This window comes from Sylvia atricapilla, chromosome 5, assembly GCF_009819655.1.
Source record: "Sylvia atricapilla isolate bSylAtr1 chromosome 5, bSylAtr1.pri, whole genome shotgun sequence".
NCBI classification, from domain to species: domain Eukaryota; kingdom Metazoa; phylum Chordata; class Aves; order Passeriformes; family Sylviidae; genus Sylvia; species Sylvia atricapilla.
In genome coordinates this window covers 42,104,464-42,123,964 of record NC_089144.1, presented here as the reverse complement: position 1 = coordinate 42,123,964, position 19,501 = coordinate 42,104,464, and the positions used below count along the sequence as shown (strand labels likewise).

Genomic DNA, 19,501 nt, shown 5'->3' with positions numbered 1-19,501 from the left:
CACATTCAGCATGCTTTCACCTGGGGTCAGTGACAGGCAGGCTGTAATCTTTTCTCTGGCATACTCATGTCCATCATTCTTATCTGTCTTGGTCACTGTATTACATGACAGTTCCCTGATAAGAACCCAGAATGGTTGCTGTAAGAGCCTCAGCATTACTTGTCACAAGGTCAGAAAGGGTATAGGCATCTGAAATGGAGGTAAACAGTGAAGTTTCAGGGACTTTTAGTGACGTCTGTACAATAAGGTGAACACTATCTGGAGATTTCCATGTGAACAATAGGGGATTTTCCTTAGGGGTTCCTGAAATGGTGATCAAAGTTTAATCCTCTTGTTTCCTTGTTCCTGTTTCCCAGACATGTCAAGATGACAATGTGATTCTAGCTCTCTTTACAATTTCCTCTTTTCAATTCACAAACACCTATGTTATCTGAATGTGTGATGATGAGGTATGGGACTGGTAATCCCTGTGCTCAAGGAAACGTGTAGAGGGGCAGCCTGACGTAGTCTAGTGGCCACAATGGTAGCCCCTGATGGTGACACAGTTGCTACTAGGCCTGAGTTTTTTCTCATGCTCCTTCTCTTTGGATGTGTAATCTAGTTACCCTGTGGGCTTTTAGCACCATGCATGCTACCTTGATGGCTCACAGCTGCTATCAGGTTTTAAGCCCTTCTTGATTGCTTTCTAATTAAGAGTAGGTCTTAAGTCATCATAGCCCAGAATCCTCAGAGTAAAAGGAATTATAAAAACCCCTCCACTCCTGGCTGTCAGCCTGAGTCTTTGGAAAAGAGAAGACTCACTGTCGTAGATTCCTTGCCAGGAGGTCACAGAGCTGTCTGCAAATAACCTGATGAGCCCCAGGTCGGCTCTGAGGTACTAGGAAGGGGTTAAAGAATGCATACCTGTCTCTCTCTCAGGTCTGAACACGTGAGAATATTTGCTGTCATTTCTAGACGAAAAATATTCAGCCACAGCCTGAAGCAATGGGAATGAATCAAGAAGCCAAAAGACAGACAGATTACAGGAGCAGTTCAGATGAAAGGAGTTTGACCCTTTGTGACAGGAGGGTACCGGGCAGTGCAGTGGAGTGTGGCACCTGTGTCTGTACTCTGGAGGAGAGTACAGAAGCAGGATTATTAATCTTGTTTTATAATTGGAACTGATAATCAAGTAGGAAAAAAACCCTAATTAAAATAATGCAGTAAATTGATTGACTACCATATGCTGTACAGGTGTGTTTTAGCTGATTATCATTCTCTTAAGCAATTTATTGGAAAATTGGATATCAATTAACAGCCTTATGTAGAAATGACATGAGGACTACATGTCTGGCTGGGTCTAGGGACAGTTTGAACTCATAATCAGATTAAATTGCATTAATTTGGATGCTGACTGGTTCCATTGGTGGTTTTTTTGCAGGGAGGGAGCTGTGGAATCTTTATTGACATCACTGTTTTATTCCTTGAAATGGCCTTTAGTGCCAATCTTAGTTTTGTCTTGTCTTTGTTGCTGAGGAAGTTTTGATTTTAGTTAATCCTTACCTTCTTGTAAGGAACTACAGTGAATAAACCTTAGTACTTCCCCTGTGAAGACTCCCCGGCTTAGCATTCCACTCGCTTCATGACTGTTCTCAAAAAACTATCACTAGAGTCAAATTTCAGAAAGGAAAACATTGAGAAGAGGGCAAGCCTGAAAAAAGCATCTTCAGACACAAATCACAGTATTATTTTTTAATTAACCCTTTCATTTTAAACAGCTTTAAATTGAGTTATTTTTCAGTTTAATAGTTTGTAGAGCATTTAGAAGCATTCGGTGTTTGCAAAGGAAGCCCTCCAGATTAATATATTTTGAATCTATTAATAAAGTCCATGTAGTCAGATGACTTGAACTGCCCCAATTCTAAATTCAACTGAGACAAACCTGAAGTGCATCATCTAATAAAATAATTTGTGAAATACTCATCATAAAAAATTGTATATAAATTAGCCATTATGGATTTTTATTTTTGCTACTTTTGTTGAGTCATATTTCATTACTCCATTGTTCTTACACAACAATAAAATTAAACTACAATAATAGAGTACAATTTCAACTAAATATACACAAAAAGTCTTAGCCCAGCTAAATGAAAAATAGAACAATTATGCTATTTTAATTGTTTTTGAATGGTGATAGTGGTTTTTGTTCATTCTTGTAATATTGAATGTAGGGTTATAACATATTCCCACTTCATCTTTTCCCCCATAACACTCTCAAAAGGCCACTACCGCCATCCCATATTTATTTGGTCTGGTTTGTTTTTCCGCTTTGTGTTATCTGACTGTGGTCCACTGAAGTTCCAATTAGTTGTTAAAGTTTCAGTCTCGCTCGTATTTCTCTGGATGATTATACCTCACTTGGTCTAGAGAAGCTAGATGAGATGGCTCCTATGTAAAGAAGTGTCAGGGTAAGAAGTCTTGAGTCTTAATCTCTTCTTTCAGTGGTTGAACCCATCAGATCAATTTCATGTTGTTCTGATCAAAGCTTGAACTTACTAGCTGTGACTAAAACTTCTCCTTCAACTGAATGCCATAATGTTCTTTATAATTTCATTAAGAGTCCACTCTTCCTCCTTCCACTTTTGTTTGTAATTTCCTCACAATAATTTAGCCGTATTATTTAGTACTGAGTAGCTCAAAGAACATGTAAACACAGAGATCTCTGTAACTGTTTTTAGGAAGATCTCCTTTTTTAATTAAGAAAAAAATACCATAGTTTAATTCAGTAATTGCACAACAATTTGAAAACGTTCACCTATGGCTTAATGCAATTGATGCTGCCTTCTGTGCCTTTGTTCCTTTGTTCCAACATAATAGTTAATGGAAAACCCTAATGAACAGGTGAGAGCTGCTCTGCATTTTTACAGATAAGATCTTGTAGTAATTATGTTGGAACTGAGCAGAGGTAAACTGAAAATTCCTTTCAGACATATATGGTTAAAAAAAAAAAAATTAAGCCAGTGCTTTCAATCATGGCTCAAGGTAGGAAGCAGCTCAATAACTTCATTGTGTAGCTGAGTGGCTTTTAATGTAAATATATTTTGTTTACAGCTTAACATCCCAATGTCCATGAAGATTATATGTAAATAAGCATCAAATGACCTCACTTTCTTAGGGAATTTTCTGCAAGATGCAGAATGAGAGCTCTGAGAGATGCTGGCCTGCATCCACTCCCCTTTTTCACTCTGCTGGATAGAGTCAGCGATTCCTCTGGCATTGCCCAAAGGGTTCATAAAGTTATTGGTACACCTGGTTCCTGCTATTCCTTCTCCTGCTCTGCCTTTGCAACTGATGGGAGTCAGAATCAGTATAGAGCTCCAAAGTTTCTAACAGAGGAAAAGGTCCCTGTGGTAGCCAGTTTTCTTTCCTTCTCTCTCTTTTCTTCATTAAGACACAAGTCCCTGGGAGGTTCTCCAGACTGAAAATTTTTCAGCCTGTTCCATTTTAAATTTTAATATAAATAAAAGGCACATGAAGAAACCTGCCATGACTCATTTCATTCTCCCCAGATCTTTCAAGAGAATTTTTTCTGGACTTGAAAGTGGAATTCTGTTGTTGCTTGCTTTTTAAGGTAGTTATGGGTTACTTGACTTCCAAATTAATTCATATGAGGTTTTGGAAAAAAACAAAAAAGGCTGTTGTCATTTTTAAGAGGTAGGCTAAGGTGAGGGTCACAATGGGACTGCATTTAGGCTCGATCCCTTGATTGTATGTCCCCACATGGAAACCTAATTATAAATTCCTTTCAGTTTTCCAAAGATGATGAAGAGGTCATCTCAATTGGAAATAACTTTTCAGAAATCAAATTTTCCAGTTTTAGATACCCCACTGTAAAAGGGTCTTTTCTGTTGTCTTAAATTGCATTAAGTTTGTGGAAAAATACTGTTAAAAACAAAGGTACAAAAATATAACTGATTACCCTGCATACAGAACATTTCTCTAGCAGTTCATGTAAAAAACTGCCTGCTTGCCATGACATGCTGCCCAGCACTGCAGATAGGCAGGGGTTTTTGAGGTTATACACTCTACCATAACATGTTATCGAACACATTAGGCTTTACATGACCTGAAGAGTCTTTCCTTTGATTTTTATTTTACTTTTTAGTTTTTTTCTGAAGTTTGTGGGGAGGAATCCAGAAAACATGGCCATCCCCATATGATTTACATAATTTAGTTGTAAAACTCGGCAGTCTCTCACTGAGAAGAATGGCATTAGGCAAATGAGGATTGCTTTTTACTTGCCTAGAGCACAAGAGCAATATCGGAATTTTCTTCTGAGAATACAGTTCAGATAAACAACAACAGGAGAGCATTTTTGGAGTTGTTCAGGCTGGCTCCACCAGCTTGAGGTTGCCCAGTTATTTTGAAGATCAGTTTTGCTAGCAAACATCCTCTATGCCTAATCTGGGACAGAAAGTTAGAAAGGTTGTGTCTCCCCAGTTAATGTCTGCTCTTGGCTTTAATGTCTGAGCAGACAGAGGCAGACTAGTAAATAGGCTCTCTTTTTCCGCTGATGTTCACCTCTGTAGAACTTTGTCTGCTATCTTTCCTTTCTGTAGACAGATTTCTTTCACAGTAAGCTAGCATAGGTTCTGCTTGACTGATGTTTCCTTTTAGTGTGCGAAATCTACCAGATACAAGTGAAACTCAAGCCCCTACAGTCAGAACCTAGACTTTGTAAACAGTGTTTAAGACACAGAGATATATGTAGTATATGAATATATAACATACAAACTTCATGTTGTATTTTATTTCTATCTACATTGAGCCTAGAAAGCACAGCTGTATTTCAGAAATAAAAAGAATATTTGTCCAAAACTTGAAAAATGTCAACAGGAAAATCTGAGAGTTGAAAATGAATTGCTAGTTAATGATAAGAACACTCCTTTCTAAACTAAAGTATTTTCTTGGAGGCTGTTTAATAATGTACTAAACACATGTTGTTTGACGCAGTATATCATACTGTATGTGCCTAGACATTTGCTGTTTGCATGAGTCACACATTTTTAGTGCTGTCAGTTCATTTTCATTTCTATGTATCCAATCACCTACACTTTTCCAGTGCTTACAGTTTGGTTCTTTTCCTGTAATCTGTCAATGCAACCACCCTTCGAGCTGCAGACACCCAATTTGAAATCAACCACTTGACGATGTGGGGTGGACGATGTCTAAAATACTTGTCTCCTAAGGTTCACTTTCCCTTTCAGGAGGGTCCCCAGGTGACTCTGTAGGACTTTTCACTTCCCACTCTTGATGAAATAACTGAAGGGCCAAATTTTAGTCTCAGCATGCATGCAGTTCCTAGTGAGAGGAATGGAATTGTTTGTGTACATGAAAGAATGGGATTGGTGCTCTTCTGTACAAAACGTTAAAAGCTATCAAGAAATGGTTATAACCAAATAAGGCACAGTTAAACCTCAAGGTTACAAGGGTTTGATCTTGCTGAAGTCAGCAGTACTTTTCCAGGAAGCTTTGGAAGTGATCAGGCTTATGCTGTTAAATTAACCTCCCTTGAGAGTCCTCTTGTTGGTCATTGATTAGTGGCAAGGTAAAGCACCTGCAGTCAGTGGGAGCTGTATGATGGAACTAATGCAAATGCAAGAATTGACATAGATTCTTTTCCAAGTAACTGCTTTGTGTATCAAAGTAAGACCTTCAAAAAGTAAGAAATCCAAAACTTTGAAGTGTGGGAAAGAGATAATTCTCTACAAATGGCAAAAAGAGAATTGGTGTTGGTACTTTTCAACACTGTTGTTTCAAAAGTGGGTGGAGCATCCTTGTGGTCAAAAATTTCCTATAAGATTTTGTATGAAGCGCATCTCATGTACATTGCACTTTGAAGTATCTGTTCTGCTATTTAAGATGCTGTTATGTAGGTGGTGCATGAAAGTGCTCTTGCTAATAGTGTTGCCCTGAAGACAGTTTTCTGCTATAAATCTGTCTTCACTAATGAGAATATCTTTAATTACAGAAGAAGCACTTGGCTTCATTAGTAGCTCCAGCCTGCAAGGGATCAGCATAGCACTGACATCATTGCTGTCTCTCCTTATTGGCTTTATTTTGGGAGCCATATACTGGAAGGTAAGAGGTAGATATGACATCTAATTGTTTACATAGTGATGCTACATTCCGTAGCTGTGGGGAGGTGGGAATAAGAGAACCATTCTGTATTTGAAAGCAAGAGGTCTTTCAAATCTTTTTGAAAATCAAATTTGAAAGCAAGAGATCTTTTGATCTTCACTTAACTGTGACTTGAAGATGTAAATCTGTGTGTCAGGTTCTTGAATTCCACCATCAAAGTGCAAATCCTGTCTTATCAGCATGATTGCTCTCTAACTGGAAACAAAAGTTATGTGACTCATCCAGTTTTCCATTTCTTCTATTGTATATTGAGAAAATAATTTTTTTGCTGTTGGCCCCTATGCCCCTGCCTACAATACAAAAATTTCATTAGTAAAATTTATTTCAATAGTAGATGTATGTTAGAAGACAAGATTTGGCTTACATTTTGTAAGATGACTTTGATATTGAACATCTGAAGCAAATTGAAACATACAATTATTTAGTTACTAAAGAAAGCTTTAGAATATTTACAGCTTTAGAATATTTATATTTAATGCATTTTTTCCCAGAAAATACATCCCAAATCCAGACCAGAAAGTGATGAAACTACACAGTGTCATGACTATCAAGAAGAAAATGAGATAAGGTATATTTTTTCACTTAAAATTTGTATTATAGATGTAATTTTATCCCTGAGAACTACTTCCTGTTTAGCTCTATGACAAACCCCCAGAAAACCCAAGTCTTGCTGCAGAGGTAAAATATTGTTTAGAGTGTGTCCTTTTAAAGGACTTTCTGGCTTAAACATAGAAATTGATATGGAGGATAGTTCTGCCTGCAGCATTTTATTATGGGGACATTATTTTGTCTGTCTTTATTCCCACAGTGAGAAAGGATTGGTGAGATCTACAGGGGAAGCAACAAAATAAAGTAAATGTTGTTATTTGCTCTGTGGTTGAAAGTAATTTTGAAATAAATTTGCTGTGTAGTCAAAGCTATGGAAATAAATAGAAAGCAATGATTTTCTGGTTTTTTGGTTTTGTTTTTAATTGTGGAAAATTAATGAGAACTTGTTCAAATGCTAACTTCCTAAGGTCATCCTGAAATGATTCATGGCTCTCTTCCTACTTATACAGTGCTTTATCTGATTTTTAAAGAGAAGTTTTCAGCCAATCAAATATACCTTAGAAATTACAGTTCGAGGCTGTGAAGGTCCTTGGACATGACTTGGACAAGGAATTCTGTGAAATCCAGGAAAGGACTTAGGGACATTTTAAGTAAGAATAGCTCATGCTAAAGCATTTTGAAAGTATTGTTTAACTTCATATTTTATGATGTTTGGTCAGATTTAAACTGTGAATGATTTAGGGAAAGGTCTGATGTGGGTGGCAGAAGGACATGCCCTGTAGTGTTCTTACACTGTGTGAAATGCCTGGTGCTGCCCATTGGCAAAGTGACAAATAGGGCAAGGTTCTGATCTAGCAGTTTGGTCACAGGAGCTGTAATTGTGTCAGTGTTTCAGCTTGCTAAAGTAATAAATTCTTAAAACAAATTTTCTTCAAATACAGCATATAGAATGGAAGACTGTGTATTCATTTCACCAAGTATATTAGTTGCTACAAATAGTTCATTCTGCATGTAATTCTCATAGGTGTTAAAACCTGTGTAATGGAGCATACATCTTCCTTTTAACCTCACCGATAATACAAACCATTTTTTATATGAAGAAAAGATGAAACAGTTAAATGCAGGGGAGGGCCTCTGCAGGAACTTAAGACAGATTGCATTCTCTATCAAATGTCTTCTTAAATATATGGCATGTGTTTTGACATATATGACATAGATGACTATTACAAATTTCTTCTCCTTGAAAAAGTAGGAATTATCATCTCTAAGTAGGAAGAACTAATATCTAACATAAATCCTAATTCTTTGGGTTCCCTTTTTATTTTAACTAACTTATAAACCATCTATTCTATTTCCTTGAAAGACTGTTACTGTAGTAATAAAGGACCCTTTCTTTTCCAGTATGTTGCAGCAAAAAGAAAAGGAACATCTACAAGTGTAGCTGTTGCTTTTTCTCCCTCAACACTGTTACTGTTTCATGTACTGGTAAGTTGATTATGGTGAGAGTTTCACCATAGACTTAACTACTTTCAGCTGCTTCAATAAAAAGTGATTCAGAGTCCATTTTCAGGAAAAAAAAAAAAAGAAAGAAATCTTGCTATCAGTAGGTTTCATTTGTGTATAAGATCTTTAGCATTTAGATCTGTACCATTAATTTAGATCTGTGATTTTTAACTTGAATGCTTCAAAATGAAATTTACAAGAATTTCAGAATAAAGGGCAGCTACTGCTTCTCCTTTTTGATGTTAAAGCTGATACAGAGAAGCTTTCAGCTGTTACACTACAGCTGTTTCAAAGCCATGTGAACTAAAAAACACAATCTAGTAAAATTAGCAAGTGAGTGTAGAACAGGCCAAGTGGAGCTGAGCTTTTATTAATTGTCGTTTAGTCAGCACATTTCTGTAGTCTCTGTAGCCTTATCAGATACATCCATCTTGCTTTAATATGTAAGAGTGAACAGCAAAGGTGAGTGAGGTTTCTCAGTCCCAGCTGTCCTCTGCAGACCTTCTCTGGCAAGAGGCTTCTTACCACAGAAACTGTGCTGTATTTAATCCATTACATCTATGTAAGGGTGTGGAAAATTCAGACATCACTAAACTCTTCATTTTTTATCATGAGTGGAAAGAACAGCATAACAGTGTAACAGACAATCTCAGTTTTGCAGTTCATCCTGTAGCATTACTCTCAGGTTCAATGTGATTGAGTTAGCTACAGTTTGAGAGGTTTTTCAGTCTCCTTATCTGCTTTGTTCTACCATATGCTCATTGAGAAGGAAAGTTGTCACTGCACTGGATAAGTTGTTCCCTTTTTCCAAAGATGTAAATTTGGTTTGGTTTGTCCAGATGATTTTGAAGGGAAGTTTGCTGCCAGAGATTGCCAATACCAAAATGCCCAAATGTAACAGTTCAGTAAAACCCTGAGAGTTGTTCCATTACCTTAGATAACATGAATGAGCTTTTGTAGGCAAGTGTGTTCTTGGACCAGGAAAGTACATCTTATAACATTTTCCTTTCTGAGTAAAGAAATCTCTATACAAGTGACGTTAAATTTATTTCCAAAATTATAAGAAAAAATGTCTATGTCGTATGTCTGTGAAAAGCTCTATTGTTTAGTAATACAGAAAGGAAAACTAATCAGCAAAATCAGAATTTCTGTTTTTTCTCTTCAGGCAGGTAACAGTTCCATGTTCGCTTCATAAATGAAGCAGCTTTAAGCACATTCGTATTCCTTCTGGAGTGACAGACTGAGTCTGCATCTGTTGTTGCTGCCCATGACTCCATAGACATGATACAGAAATGAGGACAATTTGTGTTTGTTACTGTGAAACCAACACTGAATTGAACAATGACAAGAAGAGTGTGCACTTAACAGGACTGTATCTTATGTGAATATCTACCTTGCGTGACACTTGAGGTTTTTTAATTGCATTAATACTTTCAGCTGACTCTGGCAAACAAATTATGTCCTGAACAAAAAGCATCTTTCAAATGCCTCCAACTGTGTGTAATCATTATCATAAATACCTTTTCACCCTTAATTTAAATTCTGTGTTCTCTACCTTAAATTGACGTCTTCAGATGAAGGTCTCTGAACTGACAGAAAACACAGAAATGGATACAGATAACATACTTTTCAATATTGTATATAAAACTTGAAAGCAAAGTCATGCCATGAGCTCATGTTCTGGACTTAGACTTATAAGGAGCTGTGTTTATTCCTGTCAAAGGCTGTGTGTACAGCAACACGTGGTCTCTGTCGGGTGCCAGGTGGCTGGTTGCCCACCCCAGAAAGCCTCAAGAATTCATCAGCGTTGGTGGTCTCTGTTCAGGAGAAGCAAATGCTTGATGAAGACAAAGTAAACAGGAGGCAAATGTACCTCATGGAGCTTCGAAGAATTAAGAGTAACTGCTGGGTATGTGAACACTGGGGAAATTTCCAGTTGTGCTAAGGCAATATAAAGAGTCTGAACTGCGTTCAAACATCACAATAAAGACAAACCTGTGAAATGCATTTTAAATTCAGAAGATGCATGCCATTGATACCTTGTCTTTAAATGTATTGCATAGAAAATCTGAAAGATTCTGAGAGTGTATTTAGCTTTTACTTACATCAGCTGTAATTAATGCTTGCATTGTGTTTTAAGTGATTAGTAAGCTTTAATATCCTGGCATTCTCCACTCTTGAAAGTTAATTCTTTGGAAAGAAAAGAGAAAAGCTTTGTCTCCCACTTGTCTTCTGCATCTATTACTGTTACAGAATCCATGGAATATGAACAGGACTGATGTACAGATGTGCATTTTCAAGTAAATCCTAAAAATACCATGGTAAAAGTTTCAAGTGTAGTTGTGCATCTTTTCATCTTGTCTCTTCCCAGATAATGAATATGAATTATTTACTTGTATTAGGGGTTGTGACTTAGAAGGGTAAAGGGTAAAGGCTCACAAGGTGACAAACTGTCATCTGTCGTGATATTGACCAGGTCAGCAAGAATTTTAATTTGAGTAAATTTTAAACTTTTAAACTTTAAAAAAAAAGACCAAGAAACAAAGCAACTATTTTAAAGTTTTCATAAAGTTGGAGCTCTCCTTAAAATGTGTAGTCACTAAATTTTTTAAGAGTTCTTGTGGAGGTTTTAATCTTCTGCTCAGTTTTCTGAGAACCATGCATAAAAAGAATATGTCATATAATATATATGTGTGTTTGTGTGTGTGTGTGTGTTTGTGTGTATTATTGGTAAAATAATATTGGTAAAACTGTCTTTCATACTTACAAAAAGAAAATAATCTTGGAACCTTACCATACTTGATGATGTGGCATGTAGCCACACTGCGTGGAATTTTGACCCTGCAATCAGTGTTGAAATTTCTCATGAATTCATTGATGGAAGGATTTGATCATGTGGAATTTTTATTTATACTCAGGCCCTTTTTGCACTTTCATTTTGGCAGTAAAGGGTCCTCAAGTCCTATTCAGCTGGTATAAATTAGCATAGTTCTATTAAGTATAATGGAACTTTGGGGTTTGCATCACCCGAGGAACTTCACTTAGACTAGATCAGAAGATGCTTAGTGTCAGAATTAGGCCTTCATATTTATTCTAAAGATGCTGGAGCACTCATCAATTAATAACCAGGGTTGCTCATCACTTTGAAAAAGCAAGTGCATTCCTCAAACAATGGAATTCCCCATCTGAAGCTGGGTCTTTGACTCTGTGTAGTTCTTTACTCACAAGGCCCTCAGACTTTGAGTTTCAAACTTATTTAAGAGTTACCCTAAAAGAAATGTCAGCATGACTTAATTGATGGAAATTTGCACCTTATTGGTAATGGAGAGAATAATTGTGTATTGTTTATGACTGAATGGAAAAGTATCCACAGTAAATGGAAGCAATTTTCCTTACACATTGTACAAAAACCTTAAATACTTCATACAATGTGGTCTTGAGGCTAGCTTATGCATTTGAGGGTTTGGGGTTTTTTTCTTAGATTTAGTCAAGCAAAAATCTTGTATTTATTAATGTTCTTTGTTGATAAAAGATGATCATTTTTCTAAATGCATTTTTTCCAGAAAATAAGATACACAATAACACATAACTTGGGTCATGTTGGTGTGCCCCAAATTACACTTTGATATTCAAAAGCATGATATTTTAGGCTTCTTAATTATTAATACTGTAGAAAATATCAGTTATTAATTGAAACATACAATAAACAAAAACTGACTGTGACAAAATGTTCACTTTCCAGGAGCAACATCTTAAACTAAGTCACTTTCAAATGATGTCAGACACTTTAATCTCTTCTGTGGAGCAAGGTAAATTTTAAGTTACATGAGAACAGAAAGAAAACTCTTATATAAACTTCTGACCTTCACATCACAAACGTTGTTCTTTGAATGTTCACAGAAGTAGTACAACACCTGGAGAAGCAGAACTGTTGCTGGACAACATAGTTTTCCCAGTCTTTGCCCTCATTTTAAGAGATCTGAGCACAAGAGAGATCTCATTGGGTGTTCTCAAGAGAGATCTGATTTGGGTTTTGCAAAGCAAGAGACTTCTGGACGTTTGTGAATACACTAGATGGCATGGCACTTTAAAGTGGGTCTGTGAACTTACTGGAAACCATCTGTGCCCACTGAGGAAATCTTTACTTTGGACATAGTGAGATTTTGAAATGCTACTGACTTGTAAGACATTTTTGAAATCAATGGAAATAGAAGAAGGTATTCTTCAGTTGGAGATGAAGTGTCAGAAATATACCTTTAATTGCTTCTTAACTTCTAAAGAAGTTTAACTTCTAAAGAGTGATCAGTTTTTCAGTCTTCTTTTTGAGTATATAGCCCATGCATTAACACAGTTGGAAAATCAATACCCTCCCTCTTAAAATCAGGGGAAAAAGGCTTTTTTCTACATAAAAGTCAACCATATTTGGCTTTTGGATATCTGTGGTTTGGTGAGAAATGTAACATTTTAGGTTTTCTTTGAAATAGTTGAACTTTGCATGCAATTACTAGTGGCCTTGTGAGAATAAAAATGCAGATAGTCTTATATGGAGTAACTGTTCTACTTTAGATTTGTGTTTACTTGAATGAATTAATGGTACTTATTTCATCAAAAGGTCATTTTATAAGCAAGCTTATAAAATGTGCTTTACTGTGGAGTATGTGTACAACCTGCACATTTTTAAGGTTCTCAACTGCAGCATCTCTGTTTTCTCTGTTGCTCCACGTAATATGCTGAAACTGTTCAGTACACAAAATAAGAATTATTAAGTTGAAAATCCAACTGTACACATAAAATACTGATATTTTTAAGTTAGATTTTGCATTTAAGTATTATCCAACATTTTTCAATTCAGGAACATGATTCAACTGTCTTAAAGACACATTTACAGTAATGGTGGCATGTTGCTATTTTGTTATCAAATTAATGGAACGCAAAAACTTCAGACTCTTTAGTGATAGAGACACAGACGTTGGCTGGTTGCATTACAGGCAAATTCATTTATTTCAATGTAAATGTCAGCATAGTTTTACATAGTTTCATTCTGACTGAAGATAATTGACAAAGTTTATAAAATGTGATGTGTATGTACATATGTGCCCTCTTAAAGATAGGTGTTTTCCCAGATCTCTTTTTATACCAGTTCAGATTTGGAATTTACATTATATACATATGCTTTATTGTTCTAAATAAAGATGTTATGCACTGTCAAATAATTAATATATTGCATTTTGTCAGTCCCAATTAAGACATTTTTAAATCCTGTCATCATCTGAAAGAATTCTCTGTCAGAACATATGCTGCTTGATGCAGACTCCTTCACTTGATGCAGGCATTTCATGTTGATATACTTCTTTTGCAGTGAGTGGCATTTACCAGGATCTTTCAGTAGAAAATAGAATTTATCCTGTAAGGATGACATCCTTCCTTTAAGTTTTCAGCAGTTTATTGTGGTTTTTCTGCAAGAAGTCTGGGATGGGATGAGTTTGGGAGGAAAAAACTGAGCTGCTTGGGAGCTTTGGTGCCTCTCCATTCTTGAGAGACAATGAAAAGATGCCAGCTAAAGAGGAAGAGTTAAACCTGCTGAGACTATCAGCCTGCCTCAGACAGCATTAATGAGCCTTGGAAGAAAGACGGGAAGATGCAGCAGGCAGATACAGAGGGATTTGTAAATAAGAACAAAGTACAGGCAGGACTGTTGACAAGTAGAGCAGGATTGATGGACTGGGGCGCAGGGGAACAGAATTTGGAGATGCCATAATCTGGGGTATGGATATGAATGGATGCTGTGGCTCCTGATCTGGACAGAGCCAGAAGCACAGAGTTGATGGCTTGAAGAAGGCCATGGAACAGCCCTCCCTGATGGTGTAGCAGGAGCCATGCCCTGAGGAGCAGCACTGGTGGCTCAGGTGGGTCAGCAGTAGGATGGCACTTGATTCAGCTACATGAGCACCATGTAGCTGCAGAGTTGGAAACGAGTATGCTTTCATGAGGAAGCTGCGTTAATGCAACAAAAACTCCAATTTGACCTGGAATTTCAGGAAGGCAGATGTAACAGTAGGGTACCTAGAAATGAGATGCGAACACTCTTAGCTAACAAAACTTGCTGAAGTCAGGAGCTGGTAACTCATAATCTGGTTCAATGTCCAGATGGAGATGGGTGGTGAGAGGTGTCCTTCAAAGAACTGTATTGGGAAGGATAGTGTTTAATACCTTCATCAATGTCACAGACAGTGGGATCAAGTGCTCGCTCACCATGTTTACAGACAACACCAAGCTGAGTGTATCTCTAGCTGCATAAAGAGACAGCAGTGGCCAGCAGGTTGAGGACAGTGACTGTGTCCCTCTGCTCTGCTCCACTCTGGTGAGACTCCACCTGAAGTATTGCATCCAGCTCTGGGGCCCCAGCAGAGAAGAGGCATGGACCTGTTGGAGAGGGTCCAGAAGGAGACACAAAAATGGTTAGGGGGTTGAAATATGTTCCTGTGAACAAAGCGTGAGAGAGCTGGGGGTATTTAGCTTGGAGAAGAGAAGGCTCTGGGGAGACCTTATGGCATCCTTCTAGTACTTAGAGGGGGCTTACAAGAGAGATGGTGACTTTAGTAGGAACTGTTGCAATAGGACAAAGGGCAATGGTTTTAAACCAAAAGAGGACAGATTCAGACTAGATATATAAAGAAGGAATTTTCTACAGTGAGTAAGGTGAAATACTGAAACAAGTTTTCTGGAGAAGTTCCCTGGAAACACTGAAGGTCAGGTTGAATAGAGCTCAGAGCAACTTGATCTAGTTGAAGATGTCCCTGCTCATTTCAGGGGAGCTGTTCTAGATTGTCTTTGAAGGACCACTCCAACCCAAAATAATATATGATTCTATGAATTGTAACATATGCAGATGAAGTAAAGGGCAAGAGGGAAAGTCTGGGAAAATGTGCAGCTCTTCAGCCAAAGTGACGTCAACAATATTTTTGGTAGTTTGTTTTACAACGTTTGGTGCCTTATATAATGCTGACTAACTGCACACCACCATCACTGCTTAATCTGAACCCTGCAGACTGAAATGTGCTAAAGGATTGAGAGAAATATTTACCTTCAGTTTTCCAATTTTAGTTTCTCCAAAACAACGAATATAAATATCTTTCAGTAGATGGAAACAAAGGCTATCTTTGTCCAAATCATGGACAACATTAATAATGACATTTTCCTACTTCTTTCATGCAGAAAAACAATGCTTATTATAATAAACAACTGTTTCTTGATAGCAATACATTTTAGCAGCTTAACACTTCCACGAAATGACTGTATTTTAGATGAGCTGGATATATGCCCACTCCACATACATTCCATGTTACACTCCAGTGTAATTTAATCCCATGTTAACAAATGTGTGTTACTAAACATATTTTTGCCCAAAGCTTCTGAATGATAATAAACAATATGCTTTCGTCTTAACAAGATGAGTTGTTTCAGGATTTCACACTACATCAACAGCTTATAGAACCACTTCCTTACTACTCCTAATGTTGCTGTTGATGATAAATTTTTTCCCAAAGTTCAAACATTTTTAAAATGGATTAAGTTTCCCAATGGTTACAAAGAAGCATGTGCTAACACAATCAAGCTTTGTGTCAGTACATACTTAAGGGGAATTGTTATGTGCTGATGCATAGTAAAAAATATGGTTAAATTAAAGCAGACTGCCAAAATTGTGAAGAGTGCAGAAGGGAAGTTTAGCTCTCTTTTTCCCACACCATATCACAAGGTAGGTTATTTCATGTAAGAGAAAAAATCCCAAATGCAATTATAATTCCCTGACTTGTGGCCCCTTCTGCAAAATCCCACCATAAGCAAGCAGGAACTAAAAATACAGATGAGACTTATTCCAGACAGACACGAGCCTTAGGCTTCTGTCCAGTCACAAAATATGGGGACAATTTTCATTCTCTTTTGGCAAGATATTTTCTTGAGCTCATGGAAAAATATTCAGCTGAGATCACAAAAGCCTCATTGTTTGTCACCAATTCTGCTCTGCAGGATAATAGCATGATAGCAAAATTGGCCCAATTAGAGTAAAGAAGCTGCAGAGCAGAATGTATAGCTTTTGTCATTTTAAGTGACTACCACAAGTGACAAAATGTCATCTTAGAAATTTCCCCTTGTCATCTCCTACATTGTGAATGATGATTATTAAGACCCCTCAGGTTATTTAATCTGTCATGTTCTTAAAGTCAAATATTTTAGACCTTCCTTTTTCTCAGCAGTGCTGTCATCATTAACAAAACACAGAACAGCCTTCACCTTTAGAAATGACAAAATGGGGATGTGTCTCAAAACCAATTAATAGCATCAGTGAAGGCAGAGGCATAGCATCTAAATCTTTTAAATATCATCCCTGAGAATAAAGCAATGAGTTCTTAGGGGCAATTACTCCTTTGCCAGAAGTTGAGAAGAAAGTATCTCATTGACATGGTGGTACCACTTGGCAGTTTGTTGTTAAGTCTCGTTTCATATTGTTCCAAGAGGAATCCAATTGCCTCAGCCAGTAAGCACTGTGTTTTCTTGATGATGTTTTAAATGCTCTAACCTTTGGATCAAACAAAGAGTTGTGGGAATGAAGAATGCTATTAGGTGCTATAATTGGGTTTTCACTGCATTTCAAATAGAATTGGTGCTACATAGCAACATTTAAGTGGGCATGCTAATGTACCTGTAGTGTAGTGCACGTGTGTGGGATGAGGTTGCTGCTGGGGGTGGAGGAGCAGTGCTTGAATTTAGCAAATTTTTTTAGCAAATCAGGTAACTGCCATGAACTTCAATCATATACCCTGAAGGCTTCATGTCACTGAATCTCTTCACAATTCCAACCCTTGGCGAGAGCAAGCCTCAGGATTGCCAAGTTCCATGCACTGATCAAAAGGTTCGCTGGGCATCCCACGCTGTGCTGTGCTCCCTAGACATTGGCAGCTCAGCACCATCACCCTTCCTGCTCCATGGCTGCCTGTGCCAGAACCACATACACCTACCATATTCCCTTGGGGTTCAGGGAATGAATCCATCTATATTTCCAAATAGGCCACCAACGTTATTTCATTGAGAGCCAAAAATCTGGCTCTCGGTTGCATAACTGGTCTTCTGTATTTCAACCTGGACTATAACTGGAAACTTGGCAAAGCCCCAGGTTTTCTCTCTTGCAAATGCACACCTTTGTGTCATGTTATTATCCAGTCACTGCTTCAGCCCCCATCCACACTCCCAGTGCTCTCCTGTTGAGCCATACTCTGCAATTAAAGCATCATGTATCCTGGTTGCAGTTAGCAGCCCTACCATTAGCAGTTTTTATGTAGACAGTAAACAATTGAGTTAGTATTTAGGAAGAAAACACTTCAAAATGTTTAGCAAAAGATTAGACTTCTGGGGTCAGCTATAACCAGGGTACTGCTAGTCTGACTCCAAACTGCACTGCACAGCAGTATGCGTGCCAGCTGCGAGCACGAAAATTCCCAGTTTTCCTCAGAGGAACAAACAGTTTATGCTGAATAAATATGTTTACCCTGTTTTCTTCTAAAAATATTTGCCCATCAGATTTAAGATTTCAAGAGCTAGTCAGTTTAATCAGATGCTTCTTCGTGCAGTCCTCTCTCTTAGGGTTCCTGCTGATAAAACTTCCTAAACAGAGTGACTGAAGTCTAACCTTTCCTTCTGGTGACCTTCTTGGTGATCTTACTCAGAATGACCATAGCCTGTGGCCATCTTGCTGGGTTTCATCTTCCTGCATCCCCACCACCTCCTGTGGCCCTTGCCTATCCAACTATGGGTCAACTCAAGCTCTGTGCTCTTCTCACCCAAAACTCTGTGTCCATTACTAAACCTTACTGTGTTGACCAGGCCCGAGGTGAGGAGCAGCATGTGTTTCCAAAAGTGCAATGCACCCATTCCAGCACCTTCTGCACCTTCTTATGGCCATTCAGGCCAGGCTTGCATGTTCTGACCAGTCAGACACAAAGACATATGTCCTTGGAGGCAAACACTGCCCACTGCCTCTTCATGCCACAGCAGCAGGGCTGCTCCACAGGCTGGAGGAAGCCATGCAGTGCCAGTCTTTGGCTTCCATCTGCCCTGGTCTCAGGAGTACTGCACTATATTTTTCACAGCAACCCAGATTCAAAGGAAGAGAGAAGCATGGCCATGCACTCAGCTTGGTGAGCAGGGGTTGGGAAGCCCTTTGTTTCATTTTCCCTTCTTCACAGACAAATGCTTTAGGGATTTAGCTACTCAGTAATAGGAAGAATATATTCTCTTTGTGTGCAACAATGGGGCTGGGGCAGAGTGGGGAGCAGGTCCTTCATGCCCAATATTAAAAAGGAAAGCAGTAAAATAAAAGCACTCTTTCTAAGGAAAATGTAAAGATAAGCAACAATGCAGGAAGTTAGTATGACTGAACACAGTCCAAGATTATTGTCAAGTTGCCTGATGGTTTTGTAAATATCATATCTAAATATCATAACAGTTAAAAATTAACAGGAAACTTTGACTTTTCTACATTTTTAAGATTAGGAAAGTGTCATAGCTCTGAGAAACTGTACATCAGCAAAGAAATTAAGTAGCCTTCACAAAAATAGTAATGTTTTAAATTCCACTAGGTGTGTCTAGCTTTGTAAATAGTGACAGAAAGCAACCCAAAAACTTAAAAACCAACATTGAATAAACAAGTCATATACAGCTGTCATATACAGCACTTGAGCTGTGCACTCAAGAGATCGGGTTTCAGAGGTGCAAATGTCATATATTTTTTAGACAAAATTACTTCTAGGTTCTGAGGTTCTAGAATTCTGGGACTTCTTTGGAGGGCAGAATAAGCATAAAAGGAGATCACAGAAAATTATTAATTCGTATTTACCAGTTAGTTATATGAAACTCTTGCATATGAACCATGGAATTTCACACAGGGAATTCAATCTGAATTCAATCTGCCAATTTATAATGGACATTTTACATTGCAAATAACCATTTAATGAAAGTGATAAGAAAGTAATTTCACTATGCGGAAAAGTATTAACTGTCATTATGTAAAAAAATATCATTTCCACTTCAAACTTTTCTGTGTGGTTCTATAAGGTGATAACAGTGCTCTACTAGGGGCAAAGTTCAACTGCAGGACACAGAGGCAAGCATAATTTGATTTTGGCAATTAAATAAAGCATTTTAAATATCAAAACATGCCATCTACTCGATAAGATGTTATTTTCCATGGAAATGTGAAAATCTGTTTGAGGAG

General features: G+C 37.7%; 1 protein-coding gene across 2 annotated transcripts in view; it reads left to right on the top strand.

Moving 5' to 3' along the window:
* Positions 1-10,750, top strand: part of KITLG (KIT ligand) — a 53,353-nt gene extending 42,603 nt beyond the window's left edge. For both annotated transcript variants that reach the window (XM_066319255.1, XM_066319253.1), the window contains 4 exons: positions 6,011-6,120; positions 6,672-6,748; positions 8,131-8,214; positions 9,398-10,750. In XM_066319255.1, coding sequence (XP_066175352.1) covers positions 6,011-6,120; positions 6,672-6,748; positions 8,131-8,170 — 227 coding nt within the window. In that variant the 3' untranslated portion in view covers positions 8,171-8,214; positions 9,398-10,750. The remainder of the gene's footprint in view (positions 1-6,010; positions 6,121-6,671; positions 6,749-8,130; positions 8,215-9,397) is intronic.
* Positions 10,751-19,501: the final 8,751 nt, after the last annotated feature.